Raw genomic sequence first — 13,913 nt, 5'->3', positions numbered from 1 at the left:
CTTTTAAAGATACTGGAGGATACCCATTGAAAAACATTGTCATCTCTACCCTTAAAAAAAAAAGAGTAATATTAACTTGAAAAAAACTAGTTAAGATTTTTCACTCAGACATTCAAAGTAAAATTCTGAGCATAATATACCAGTTTATTAAAAACAAAAAAAGTTGAGGTTTACTCCTCAACTCATGAGCAGCTTTTTTTTTCTTTTCTTTTTTTATAAACTGGTCAAATGTACTCAAAACCTCCCTTGTAAAATGTACTTAGAATTTCGGAGTGAAAAAACTTTACTAGATTTGTTTCAAGTAAATATTACTCTTTTTACAGTGTAACCATGCATTTCTATTTTTTTTGTTTGTCTCTTGACTGCAGGCATTCGAGGATATTTACATTGAGAAGCGAAAAGTCATAAAAGTGATGTTGGAGTATTCAGACAAGGTCTTTTCCTACATCTTTGTGCTGGAGATGTTTCTTAAATGGATTGCTTATGGCTTCAAGAAGTACTTCACCAACTACTGGTGCTGGCTAGACTTTCTCATTGTGGATGTAAGTGAACAAAGAATGTTGTGTATGGAGTATAATTCAAGATAAACCCTGTCCCAGCTTGATATTGATATTGTGATGTGCATGTTTTGAGGGTTTTACACAGTGAAGTATTATTACTTTTCAGGGATTTTACAACCTAAATGGCTTTACCGGAATGCTTATGTTCTCTATGTTCTACAAGTTTTGCCCTCACAGCAGGATTTGGCCCCAAATTTTTAATATTTGTCCAAATGAGATTCATTAATTTGAGACTTTTTTGAGCGTGTACATTGTGGGTTTGAAAATAGACAAATAAACCCCAACTTAACTGCCCGAGGCATGCGGCCCGTGGCCTGACTTGACTTCCTTTGATTTTACCTGCTGTTACACAGATTGCTACAGATCGCTCTATTGTTAGGGTAAGTTGTAGTTAGCAGGTCCCAGGTGAGTATGAGCTCTAGGATGAAACTCGCATCTGCATCGCTTTTCACTTGCAGTTTGTTATGACATCAAAAGCCATTGTTTCCAACAAGGCATTTCGCTTGGAGAAAAAAAACCCTCTTCAATTCATTTGATGACATTCAGGACTTTGGCTTTTGTATCACAGCAATTTCAGTGCCACATACTGTACTGTAAGGTTTATCTACAGAAGATCAATTCTAATCATTTCAGCCTACTCATCTTGGTAAGCATTCTTCACGTTAGAGATACATTGTAGAATTTAAATTTGTTTTTAACTGCTATTCTGTTTATTTAGGATGTTTGGTTTTTACATTGGCAAAGTTAGCTTCTATACTTGATAAAAAGTTGTATTTTTCCTTGATGACTTCTATTTGCGCTTTTATATTGTTTTCATGCCTGAAATTGGTATCCTCCTTGTTCTGTTCAGACTATTAACCTACAGTATCTTCTTTAGATATGTTGGACAAACACATCCGTAAATAGACTTTTATAAAGAAATTCACACCACCGGGACCTTCTGAGTGCTAAATTCTTTTAAAGAATTCATTGGCTCAAATTGGTAACAAATTTGGCTGATTTGTTAAACCTTCTTTATAAAACTCACTCTATTTGATATATATCCATATACATATTATATGCATATATAGCTGAGTATGCATGCATGGACACATTGTGTCCATGTATGCGTACTTGTCTGTGTTTTGTCATCTTCAGTCTCATTGGCATCCTTCCATTTCCATTAATTGCAATCACGCAAGGGTCATTCAACAGCGGAATGTCATTTTGTTTTGTCTTGTTTTGGATGTAGAATAGAGTGGAAGTCTAAATGTTCTAAAAGATGTTGCAACAACCAAACCAAATCTAAACCTAACAAATTCTACATTGTGCGTTTTCCTAACTGTGGAATGTCCCAAAATCACAGAAGCTTCAAATTATTTTTCTTGTCATGTTTTTGTAACGGAGATCTTTAGAGAGGCTATTATTGTTTCTCTAGCTTTCCATGCAAGGACTTCACTACTTCTTTATTCAAATCATTTGCATGGTATGAGACTCACAGGCCAAATATATTTGACTTCCTATTGTAGGTGTCCCTGATAAGCCTGGTGGCAAACTCACTGGGTTATTCCGACTTTGCTGCGATCAAATCCTTGAGGACCCTCCGGGCTTTGCGGCCTCTCAGAGCTTTGTCCAGATTTGAGGGCATGCGGGTGAGAACTCAAACAAGACGGCTACATGGTGTATCTCTATACTACTCAATGGGCAACAGCGTCATTTGGAGAAAAAATTACATTTGCAAAAACATTCATGTGTTTCTGAAATTTACACACTGTGATGATAAATCATATGAGATGCTACTCAGTAGCATGTCAAATTACCCTAAATTGGATCAGCACCAAATTGTACACCTTTATGGACAATTCTCATCACTTTAAACCTTTGTCTCGTTCAAGGGTTAGTGTGAGCTGTATGTGTATGTATAGTATGTACATATGCAGGGTTGGGAGGGTTACTTTTAAAGTGTAATCCATTACAGTTACAAGTTACCTGCTAAAAAATATAGTTAGTAACTTAATCCAAGTAGCATAATATTAAAGTTATATAACTGGATTACTTTTGGATTACTCCAATATTGATTATGCTCATGAAGACAAAATAAAAATCACCACAATATATATATATTCTATACAATGTGCCTCTGCTATCTAGATAGATAGATAGATAGATAGATAGATAGATAGATAGATAGATAGATAGATAGATAGATAGATAGATAGATAGATAGATAGATAGATAGATAGATAGATAGATAGATAGATAGATAGATAGATAGATAGATAGATAGATAGATAGATAAAATGATGATGCGTGACATCAACTGCAAAATGAACTTTTATCCCAGTCACAAGTTTAGCCGTGTATATGTTTTGTATGATGTTTAAATAGTGAATTGGTGGGAGGAAGATTTGTTTGGAAGGTGTAACTCACATTATGGTTGTAGGCTAGCGAGCTAGCTAGCTAGCAAGAAGCTACAGCGCGTAGCATGCCGCTGGACTCTCAGCTCGAACTTTCGCTCCGAGTAAGTTCCAGTGAATACCGGTCGCCATTTCCTCCTCCCGTCCGTGAAGCTTTTTCAAACTGCCCACACGACTAGTCAGTTGGAGGACACGACTAGTCAGTTCGTTCATTCCCACCTCCCCAACACGTAGCAACGGTCCCACTCGTGCGGGAGTGCACGCGCTCTCTCTCTCTCTCTCTCTATCTCTCTCTCTCTCTCTCTCTCTCTCTCTCTCTCTCTCTCTCTCTCTCTCTCTTCGCACTCTCTCTCATCATAGAAATTGTAATCCCTCGAAGTAATCCCCATTTTTTTATAAATCTGATTATGTAACGGCGGTACATGTATTCCGTTACTCCCCAAGCCTGTACATATGTACCCGCGATCAATGCGCAGGTTGCACGAGTATACACATGATCACACAACCTGAACAGTGAACAGCAATCAAACCACTCGTGAGACTTCAAAGTTGTCGTAGCAAGCAGGTAAATACGCTACAAATTGCAAGAAGTGTGGCTCCTATTTGCGTGAGTTGACCCCGTAGTGTAGGAAAAATGTAATTGCCCATCAGGACAATAAAATCAAAGGCAGCACTTTATACATTACACTGTTTGCATATGACGTATGGACACATGATCAAACACAAGTACTTGTACAGTAACTGCCGCCATGTTGACATGCCCAGAAATTGAGTTGTCCTGTTTTCTACTGCATTGTCTTCTTTGTGTTGCTCACCAGGTGGTAGTGAATGCTCTTATTGGAGCCATCCCCTCCATCATGAATGTGCTGCTAGTGTGCCTCATCTTTTGGCTCATCTTCAGCATCATGGGAGTCAACTTGTTTGCGGGCAAGTTTGGAAAGTGTGTGAACAGAACAGGCTTCATCCACAGTTTCATAGTAGTCAACAATAAATCAGACTGCCTGGCCATGAATGACACGCAGTACTACTGGACAAAAGTTAAAGTCAACTTTGACAACGTGGGACTGGGCTACCTTTCCCTTCTACAAGTGGTAGGTTTCTTGTGTAGCATCCATTCTGTTTGTACTGTATACGTTTGTATAATTGTCAAATATATTGCTGGCGTCGGGCAGAATCTTCGTACCTCCAAAATCATCACTTTTCAGGACTCATGTTCATGCATCTAACAAAATCCAGTAGAGTTCAAAATCCATCCATCCATTTTCTACCACTGGCCCTGTTCAGGGTCACAGGTGAGCTGGAGTTTATCCCAGCTGACTTTAGGTGAGGGTGGGGTGCACCCTGGACTAATTATCTACACTCACATTCACATCTACAATCAATTATTAGCTGGTTGTCTTTATAATCCACATTTAGATTTCAAATTAAAAACATCAATGGGCATGGCACAAGACAATAATAATGTTGTGTATCGTGGCATTGCAGGCAACGTTTAAAGGTTGGATGGAAATAATGCATGCAGCTGTTGATTCAAGAGGAGTAAGTGTGTCATTTTGACAGATTACATGTCATAATCTAACAGCAAACATCTGACTTGATGAACTTTTGGTTTTCAGGTGGAGGAGCAACCCATTAGAGAAATCAACATCTACATGTACCTTTACTTTGTTGTCTTCATCATATTTGGCTCCTTCTTCACCCTCAACCTCTTCATCGGAGTCATTATTGACAATTTCAACCAGCAGAAAAGAAAGATGAGTATTTTTGTGACTCATAGTCACAAAATCCACATGCAGTTGCCAGAAAAGGAAAATGAGCCCTTTGGAAATCAAGTAACTGGATTTCTGCATAAATTGCTGCCAAATATGATATGATCTTCTGTTCTAAGTCATATTGCACATATTCAACCAAACACTTTTTTTCCCCATTTATTTTTGCTCGACATAGTTAGAACTAAGGGATTAAAATACAGTGGAAGCTCTGAGTTTGAACGTCTCGGAATTCGTACAAATCGGACTTCAACCAAAAATCGGAGTAAAAAATGCCTCGGAGTTTGAACTCATTTTCGGAATTCGAACGGCCAAGCAAATCAAGCTAAGCCGAACGTACCTTGAAAACGGGTAGCCGGGTGAAGCCGAGCAATGCCGAATGCTCACGTTGCGGTAGTTGAGACGATGCACTGCTGAATTCCAGTCAGATCGTGAATACTCCCGGAGGTGCTCCATACTCGCGAGTGCATTTTGATTTTTCCACGACAATTTTCTTCGCCATGCGCCCAAAGAAAGACAACAGTGCCAGTGACGGCAAAGAAAAACATACAGTGCTACGAACCACAGTGGAAATAGGAAGGAGATTATCGCGTCGTTGTAACTACAATGACTACTTCTGTAAATACTGGCACGAGGACCCCCCTTAGCTGTTCAACAATGTACGCAAGGACCGCTTAAGTAGTTAACAATATGCCCAATGTAAAATACACAAACTCAGCACTGAACTAAAGCAAGCATTAACATAGCATTTATCATCCACTGATGCCATCACACCACAACAAAAAAGGTCAGATATTTTGTATTGTTTAAATACTGTACTGTACTGTAAATGTAAAAAACATAAATAGGAGTTTTCTGTTTTTGGAGCTTGGGAACGGATTCATTTCATTTACATTGGGAGAAATGGGAGAAAATGTTTCGGAGGTTGAACAATTCGGACTTTCAACACTTCGCAGGAACGAATTATGTTCAAACTCCGAGGTACCACTGTAAATAAATCACACGACGTACCATCACAACAGTCGCAAGTCGACTACTGAGTGCACCAAATTCCTTGCAGCACAAATAGGCCAAGCAATGTAGCATGATCACCTGCAGACAATGATGGCCAAGCGGAGCGTAAAATCACAAATCATATGAGTCGGGTGTGTGTCTTGTAGGACTGGGTATCGATTTTAATTTCCTCAATCAATTTGATTTTGATTTGCAAAAGTTCAGTTCGATTCGGATTAGATTTTTCCAGATTTGATTCGATTCACATCAGTTCAATCCAATACTGATTAATTAGGGAACATCAATTCTTATATGTCAAGGACGTGATAAAAATTCCACAAATACTCAATTTTAATAATAAAGTAAATTTTGTGGAGGCAGTAATTGGTCAAATGATTTAGTTTATTAATTAAAGTAACATGTGTTACAATCACTTAAGTGTTACACAAACATTGACATGAGCAAGGATGAGATGAAAATAATTTCATAATTATAATTCCATAAAATATTCTGAATTGTCTTAAAGTGCAATAGGTCAGGTCTTCCATAAATGTAAGAAAATACTTTTGAATTCATGTGAACAGTAAATTTAAAAAGGGGGGGGGGGGGTCCTTTAAAATTTCATTTTCTTAAGAGTTTATGGGGGGTAGATATTTAAATAATCAATTCATGGTTTTATGAATCAATATTGGGCTGGAAAAGGAAGATCGTTTTAATATTAATTATTTGATTTTTTTGACGCGCAGCCCTAGTGTCTTGACCTCCGCTGAACTGATTCATCGAACCACTGGAGTTAAGAACCACTGGCTTCGACGGATACACATCATCTATATTTTCGTATTTTCATTGGAGACCGTATGTCAACATTCAAAGGGCAGAATTAAATCAACAACCAAATGGCTTCAATAGAAGAAGAAGCCTTCTGCAGTGGCCCAGTGTCCTGACCAATCAGATCTTTCCTTACTGTTAATGGCCATTGTACTGAGCAGGTCAGACGTGTGTACTACTTTAGTCACCACACATCATAAGAAGTTTCAGTTTTGTGGTTCGTCTTCTGTAGTGGCGTTACATGAAAAAAACACACACACACACACATATATTATGTACACGCCACTGAGCTTTTGTCTAATGTTCTCCTGTGCAGTATAGGCTTGTTAATGTTTTGAGTGTGGCTGTCTTTTAAAAATAATGTCAAGTGTCTTTGATTATACTTAGGTGGACAGGATATATTTATGACTGAGGAACAGAAGAAATACTACAATGCTATGAAGAAGTTAGGAACTAAAAAGCCACAAAAGCCAATACCAAGACCCACGGTAAAGTAACATCGTCATTCTTCATGTCCAAATACGACAGCATATTAGGGCCACATATAATAATAATAATTATTATTATTATAAATTTATTTTTTAGTGGAGATAATATTCCATGAAAAAACTCGCAAATTTATGAGAAAAATATATATACTTGCGACAATTTAAAGCAGCAATTTTGCGAGAAACAAACTCTCAAATTTACAAGAAATAAATTGCAGATTTGCAAGAAAAAAAACTCAGGAACTTGTGAGAAATACACGTAGCATAGCTATAGTCTGGACAAGGTTCTGGCTTTTGTCCACCAGGAGCTATATATCGTGAAGATTCGTTAGTGATTAATGGAACACACTTTATAAAATGAGCAGGATGGTGACAGATTCCTTCTTAAACTTTACTCATCACACACGGACGGCAGCTACAGTGACTACACTTCCTGACCCCCTATCAGCTGACTAACACTAACCAATCAGAAGCTAGAAAACTTAAAGTAAATGCAAGTGAAATTAGTGAATGACTGAGAACTGAAGATTGAACACGTCATTTTAGCTACTTGTACCCAACGCTTTAAAGTATGAATGCTTAACTCATTCACTGCCATTGACGGCTATAAACGTCAAAATTTCATTTTAACTATTTCTATTAGTTTAAAACTTTTTCCACTTTTGTTAACAAGAGTATGAAAACCTAGAATTTATTTTATTGTACATTTAGAACAGATATGAAATTAGTGATTAATCGCGAGTTAACTAGTGAAGTCATGCGACTGACGCCCCCAAATTTTTTATGTTTTCTTCTTCTTTTTTTTATTCATTCACTGCCATTGACGTCAAAAATTCATTTTAACTATTTCTATTAGATTCATGCGAGTCATGCGATAAATAACAATTAAAAAATGTAATTTTTTGCCCCAAATTTTTTATAATCTTTTTTTTAATGAATTTATGGCAGTGAATGAGTTAATATGATATGGTTAATCTCTGATAAAGCAATGAATATATTTTTATTTGAAAACACAACTGGAAAGTATTGGCACAAACATCCAAGTGCGCTACGTGTATGTCTCACAAGTTTATTTTCATAAATTTGTGGAGTCTTTTCTCGCAAATTTACCACTTTACAATGTCACAAATTCGTAAGTTTATTTCTCATTAATTTGTGAGTTTTTTCTCAGAATATTAGATCCTCCCCAGCCCCTCTAAACTATATCATCACCCTATTAAAATAATTACCTACGTCATTTTTTTGTAAAAAAAATATTTTTTGCCTAAATCATCTCCTCATGCTTGCAAATGGCTAATTTTTTTGTGTTTCCTGACAAATCTGAAAAAATGACTTTGAGGCGATTATTTTAAGAAGGCGTCGATAAAAATATATTTATACGTGCCCCTAATACGCTGTCGTAAGTTAGCAATATTTTCATTACTGCAGTTTGAAATTAATCATATATAGACCTGCACTACATCATCCTGATGTTTTTATTTATTTGCATTTAATATTTTACCCTTCTTGTTTGGTTAAACTGAGTAGGATGCAGAGTTCAACATCACTATAAAGCAGCAAAATGTGTTGTCAATCAAAAATGTTCTTATTATCTTTTCTGTAGGAGCTATTGATAAGCTACTGATTCTATTTGTCTTTGTCCAACTCAGAACGTTCTCCAAGCCTTCTTCTTCGACCTGGTGTCCAAGCAAGCCTTTGACATCATAATCATGATGCTGATCATTGTCAACATGCTAACAATGATGGTGGAGACGGACGAGCAGTCGGACCGCATGGAGTCCATCCTCAACAAGATTAATTTGGTCTTCATTGTGATCTTTACGGCAGAATGCCTGATCAAGATCTTTGCCCTCCGTTGTTATTTCTTTACAGTTGTGTGGAACATCTTTGATTTTGTGGTGATTGTACTCTCCATTGTGGGTAAGTTGAGATGCGGTCATGTGCACGGCAAGAATGCGATGCGAAACGGTCTTTAAGTTCTGTATTTCTACTCATTACAGGGATTGTTCTCGCTGACATCATTGAAAAGTATTTTGTATCTCCGACCCTGTTTCGAGTCATCCGCCTGGCAAGGATCGGGCGTGTACTTCGACTTATACGTGCAGCCAAAGGAATACGGACGTTACTGTTTGCCTTAATGATGTCCATGCCAGCACTGTTTAACATCGGCCTCCTGCTTTTCCTCGTCATGTTCATCTACGCTATCTTTGGCATGGCAAACTTTGCCTATGTGAAAAAACAAGACGGGATTGACGACATGTTCAACTTCGAGACCTTTGGGAATAGCATGATCTGCCTTTTCCAGATCAGCACCTCGGCCGGCTGGGACAACCTCCTCAGCCCGATAATGTCCAGCTCCCCGGATGAGTGCAACGTCAATTTTGTCAATACTGGCACAAATACTCGAGGTAACTGTGGCAGCCCCTCGGTGGGCATAGCTTTCTTTGTGAGCTATATCATCATCTCTTTCCTCATTGTGGTAAATATGTACATTGCGATCATTCTGGAGAACTTCAGCGTCGCCACAGAGGAGAGTACAGATCCACTGAGCGAAGATGACTTTGAGATGTTTTACGAGGTTTGGGAGAAGTTTGATTCGGAGGCCACGCAGTTCATCGAGTTCTCCATGCTGTCGAGTTTTGCCGACACTCTGTCGGAGCCGCTGCGCATCGCCAAGCCCAACAAGATCAAACTGATCTCAATGGACCTCCCCATGGTCAGCGGCGATAGAATCCACTGCCTGGATATCTTGTTTGCCTTCACAAAGCGAGTGCTGGGCGAGTCGGGGGAGATGGATGCCCTCAAACAGCAAATGGAGGAGAAGTTCATGACCACCAATCCTTCCAAGATCTCTCACGAGCCCATCACTTCCACGCTGCGACACAAGCTGGAAGAGGTGTCGGCCGTCATCATTCAGAGGTGTTACAGGAGGCATCTGGTGCGCCGGCAGATGAAGCAGGCCTCTTACCTTTACAGACAAATCAACTACGAGACTGTCGTGGATGTGGAAAATGCTCCAGAGACGGAGGGGCTCATAGCAACGATGATCCATCATTACGGGCCTGTGGGAGGGGAGTTTTTAGAGACAACAGAGGGCTCGCTAATGTCCTCGCCACCTCCGTACGACAGCGTGACCAGAGCAGCCAGTGACCTCTCCGATGTCATCAGGTTATTAGCCAGGGACTCGGAACTTGGGGATCCTCATGAAAACTATGCGGAAACTTTTCTTTGAGATCAGGTTAAGTGGGGGTTATGATTGTGTTTTTTCTGAAGAAAAAAAAACGTGGACAAAGAGATTTGCCCGTTTTCATCGGAATCGTGCAAAAGCTTGAAAAGTTATTGTTAAATTGAAACACTCATGGGGATGTAGATGGCCTTACTTCAGAAGAGGATACTGAAATGTTATTTTGACTGACAATTCCTGATTGAACTACATTTAAAAAAATACATTAAAGAGGAAGGCAACCCCCCAAAAATCGTTACAATAATATGTTCTGTTTGAGTTATGCAGCAAAATCCACCCGTTTTTATCTACCGGTATCTCAGAGGGCGGCCATTTTGTCACTTGCTGTTGACAGGAAAATGGCATCACAGTTGCTCAGGGCTCAGGCAACGACCAATCGCCGCTCACCTGTTTACTGGAGTATAGTCATGTAACATTCCCAAGCTGAGCCGTGATTGATCGTTACCTGTGCCCTGAGCAGCTGTTATGTCATTTTAAGCCAACCGTAAGTAGCAAAATGGCCGCCCCCTGAGATACCGGTAAATAAAAACAGGTGGATTTTGCTGCTTAATTCATATTCCACAAAACCTAATATTAATCAGAATATCATGTTTAGACAAGTGGGGCTTCTTAGAACATAATATTGTCAAGAATATTTTTGAAAATGCACCTTAACCTTTACAGGTTTACTTAATTTTACACTTTCCAAAGGTTTAAATGGGTACGTCCAACCTTTCAATGTCTCAGTACTTTTTGCCCACCTACGAGCTGAGTTTTTGTTGAATGAAAAATTCCAAGGTCATCCACTTCTTTGTACAATCTATCATTTGCAACTTGCTGACACTGACACACTGAGCTCAATGGTCAGTTTCCTTTGAAAACATCCCGTTTGAAGCCTTGCATTTGTGAGGTACTATTGATGAATTAAAATTTTCTGATTCAGATGGGTGCCTTGGCTCAATAAGGGTTGGGAAACACTGTGCATCATACTGAGAGGTCAACCAAAATATTACAAATACTTCTCAGTATGAAAAAGTACCAGTTGAGAATCAAAACAATCATTTGATCACATTAGTGGGTGTGTCTAAATTTACGGTTAGAGAGTGTAATGATAGAAAAAGCATTGGCTTACTTATTACTTACATTTGTTTCGATTGATATATTAACACTAAATACAACTTACTATAATAACAAATCCCAAAATAATCCTTGTTCAAAATGTATTTACTAAAACAGAAATCTAATGACATTGTCTTAAGAATTTTGTAACCCAAAGCAATTTTATTTCATCATGAGGTCAGTTTGAAGAGCAGGGTGTAAAACATCCTAAATCATGTGCCTGATTTTGACTGCACACTTCTCTTTGGATCATTTTATTTGAATGTTGGATGCAGGTGGAGAAGCATGGATACATTAAGAGCTAATTTTGTATATGAATAATGTAAAAAAAAATATTTAAAAAAAAAAAGAGAAAAAAAGCTGTTGTACATGTAAAAGACATTTTTAAACATTTTGTAATTGATGTGTACTGTATATATTGTATAAAGAACAATTAAGTGACATGCAACATACAACATGATCTAATTATATACATATGTACTCTACTCATTTTTGTATAAGATATTTTCCTTGAGAAATGTATTGTATGTATGTTGCATTTAGGTTGTATTTACTAAATGTAATAAAACATCTTTTCCATAGTTGTGGGTTTTACAACTCTCACCACAGTAAAAAAGAAGCAGAGTGGCAAATGTTTTCATTCATTTTGGCATTTAGGATTATCCATTAAGAAATGTAATTGCTTGGCATCGCCCTGTCGTTTTTGAATGATTGCTGTACACCTTTTCTTACTCTACATTAATAATTTCACACGAGGAAGCAGTTAGCTCATTTGACCTCATTATAAGGCTAGCAAATCTCTCTGAGAGGGGAATAACAAGACAGATGCGCACAAGCCTCTGAATCAGCACAGCTTTCTGTCCTTGTGTGTTGCCCTTTAAAGCTTGAATTTGTTTATTATTCCTTAACAAACGCAATCACCTCTCAAAACTATCGCTGAAATTATCTGGGACAATTATTGATTTTATTGAATCTATAAAGAGATTGAACATATACATAATCCACACAATGGCACTGATGCATGGATAATGCTTAAATACTAAAACATACACAACAAAATAATCATACATGTACTTTGAATGCTTTACGTGTACACATTTCCTTACTGTATAATTCTGTACATTTGTTTATTATAAGTCAGTAAGTTATGTCACAAAAATGTTCATTCATGTGTTTTGTAATAATTCTGTATTGTGTCCCCGCAGTTTTTTGGTTTCAAGGGGGGTAGGAAAAAAAATCAACAAGGGTGCCAATTTGGATTTAACCCCAAACAGATTTCCTCTCTCTGGTTGTCGGGGTAGTCAAATCCAACTCTGACCAGCTGGGATGGAGGGATAATCTGTGCGTGTAAAAAAAAAAAAGACACTTTTTTTAATTACACACTCACAGGACAAGCACACAAATGTAAACTCTCTCTCTCTCTCTCTCTCTCTCTCTCTCTCTCTCTCTCTCTCCCCCTCCCTCCCTCTCTCCATCCCATGCACACATTGGCCTACACTGTGCTACTACACAAAGACATGCTATAGGCGACTTTTGTGCCATACACATTCTTTTTGGTTGCTTTAATTGGTATTTGTAAGTGAAGTGCCAGAAAATGTTAACCTGAATGAATGTGACTCTGTAAATGATGTGATTTTTAGGCATTTAGACATGTGGCAGAGATTAAAATTGCACTATGTTTAATTACAAGTTGCATTAGCATAGATATGGACACAATTTAACACCTTACAGATCATCTGCATTCACTGCGCTTTCCCGTCAACGGAATACAAGACGTTTAACGTGTTGCAGACTTTACATCTGACCATTTTAAATTGTACTTTTAAATATGATCACTGGACAAATGCAATATTTGATGAGTCAATCCAGTCACATTGTTTACCGAACATGATAAAATTACGTTTAAATTGTGATTTTTGTCATATTAATTTAGACATGCAAACTTTTATTGTAATAAAGCATACTAGTTTAACTTGTATTGGGAAAGAATTATATAATGATAAGTGCTCTCCATTTGGTTAAAACGGTTGTCTTTTTTTTCTTTTCATTTTTACTGTGGGATAAATGGTTAAATAAATATTAGACAATAGTGAAAGCTACAGTACAGTACCGTATATTCAAATGTATGTTTAGGGGAAATAACATTCAAGCCATTGCAGTCCTGCGGTGGATAAGAGAGAGTCGACTGCCGCTACCAGGAGATTTATGTAACTACAGATTCTCTTTGAGACGTTCAGAAAACCTAATAGGAAAATTATTGTTTTTTTTAATGGTCAGGCATGAATTCACATTGTAGTACAGTACTCTAAAAAGAAACCAGAGGGTGGCAGGTTATTTTGTTGTCAGGTGTCCAGGCATGCAACCCTTTCTGTCTCAGTCAAGTTGAAATTACTTTTCCTAAAGTGAGCGAAAAATTTATACGAATTAAAATATTTTTATGTCGCGTGTCGTGCGCATACATGCGCACAATTTGCTTCTTTTTGCAATTTTATTATTAATCTTAATAACAAAATAAAAATAAACGATTACTGCATGAA

General features: G+C 37.8%; 1 protein-coding gene across 2 annotated transcripts in view; it reads left to right on the top strand.

Moving 5' to 3' along the window:
* Positions 1-10,743, top strand: part of LOC147182051 (sodium channel protein type 2 subunit alpha-like) — a 50,054-nt gene extending 39,311 nt beyond the window's left edge. The window contains exons 20-28 of one of the 2 annotated variants that reach the window (XM_086099019.1): positions 369-542; positions 914-940; positions 2,069-2,191; positions 3,775-4,047; positions 4,442-4,495; positions 4,573-4,710; positions 6,930-7,034; positions 8,684-8,954; positions 9,035-10,743. In XM_086099019.1, coding sequence (XP_085955145.1) covers positions 369-542; positions 914-940; positions 2,069-2,191; positions 3,775-4,047; positions 4,442-4,495; positions 4,573-4,710; positions 6,930-7,034; positions 8,684-8,954; positions 9,035-10,266 — 2,397 coding nt within the window. In that variant the 3' untranslated portion in view covers positions 10,267-10,743. The remainder of the gene's footprint in view (positions 1-368; positions 543-913; positions 941-2,068; positions 2,192-3,774; positions 4,048-4,441; positions 4,496-4,572; positions 4,711-6,929; positions 7,035-8,683; positions 8,955-9,034) is intronic. The other variant, XM_086099026.1, reaches the window with a different exon arrangement.
* The last annotated feature ends 3,170 nt before the right edge of the window (positions 10,744-13,913 follow it).

This window comes from Leptonotus elevatus, chromosome 1 (assembly GCF_054856555.1).
Source record: "Leptonotus elevatus isolate MCC_2025b chromosome 1, RoL_Lele_1.0, whole genome shotgun sequence".
Classification (NCBI taxonomy): Eukaryota; Metazoa; Chordata; class Actinopteri; order Syngnathiformes; family Syngnathidae; genus Leptonotus; species Leptonotus elevatus.
This window is presented reverse-complemented; position numbering and strand designations above follow the sequence as displayed.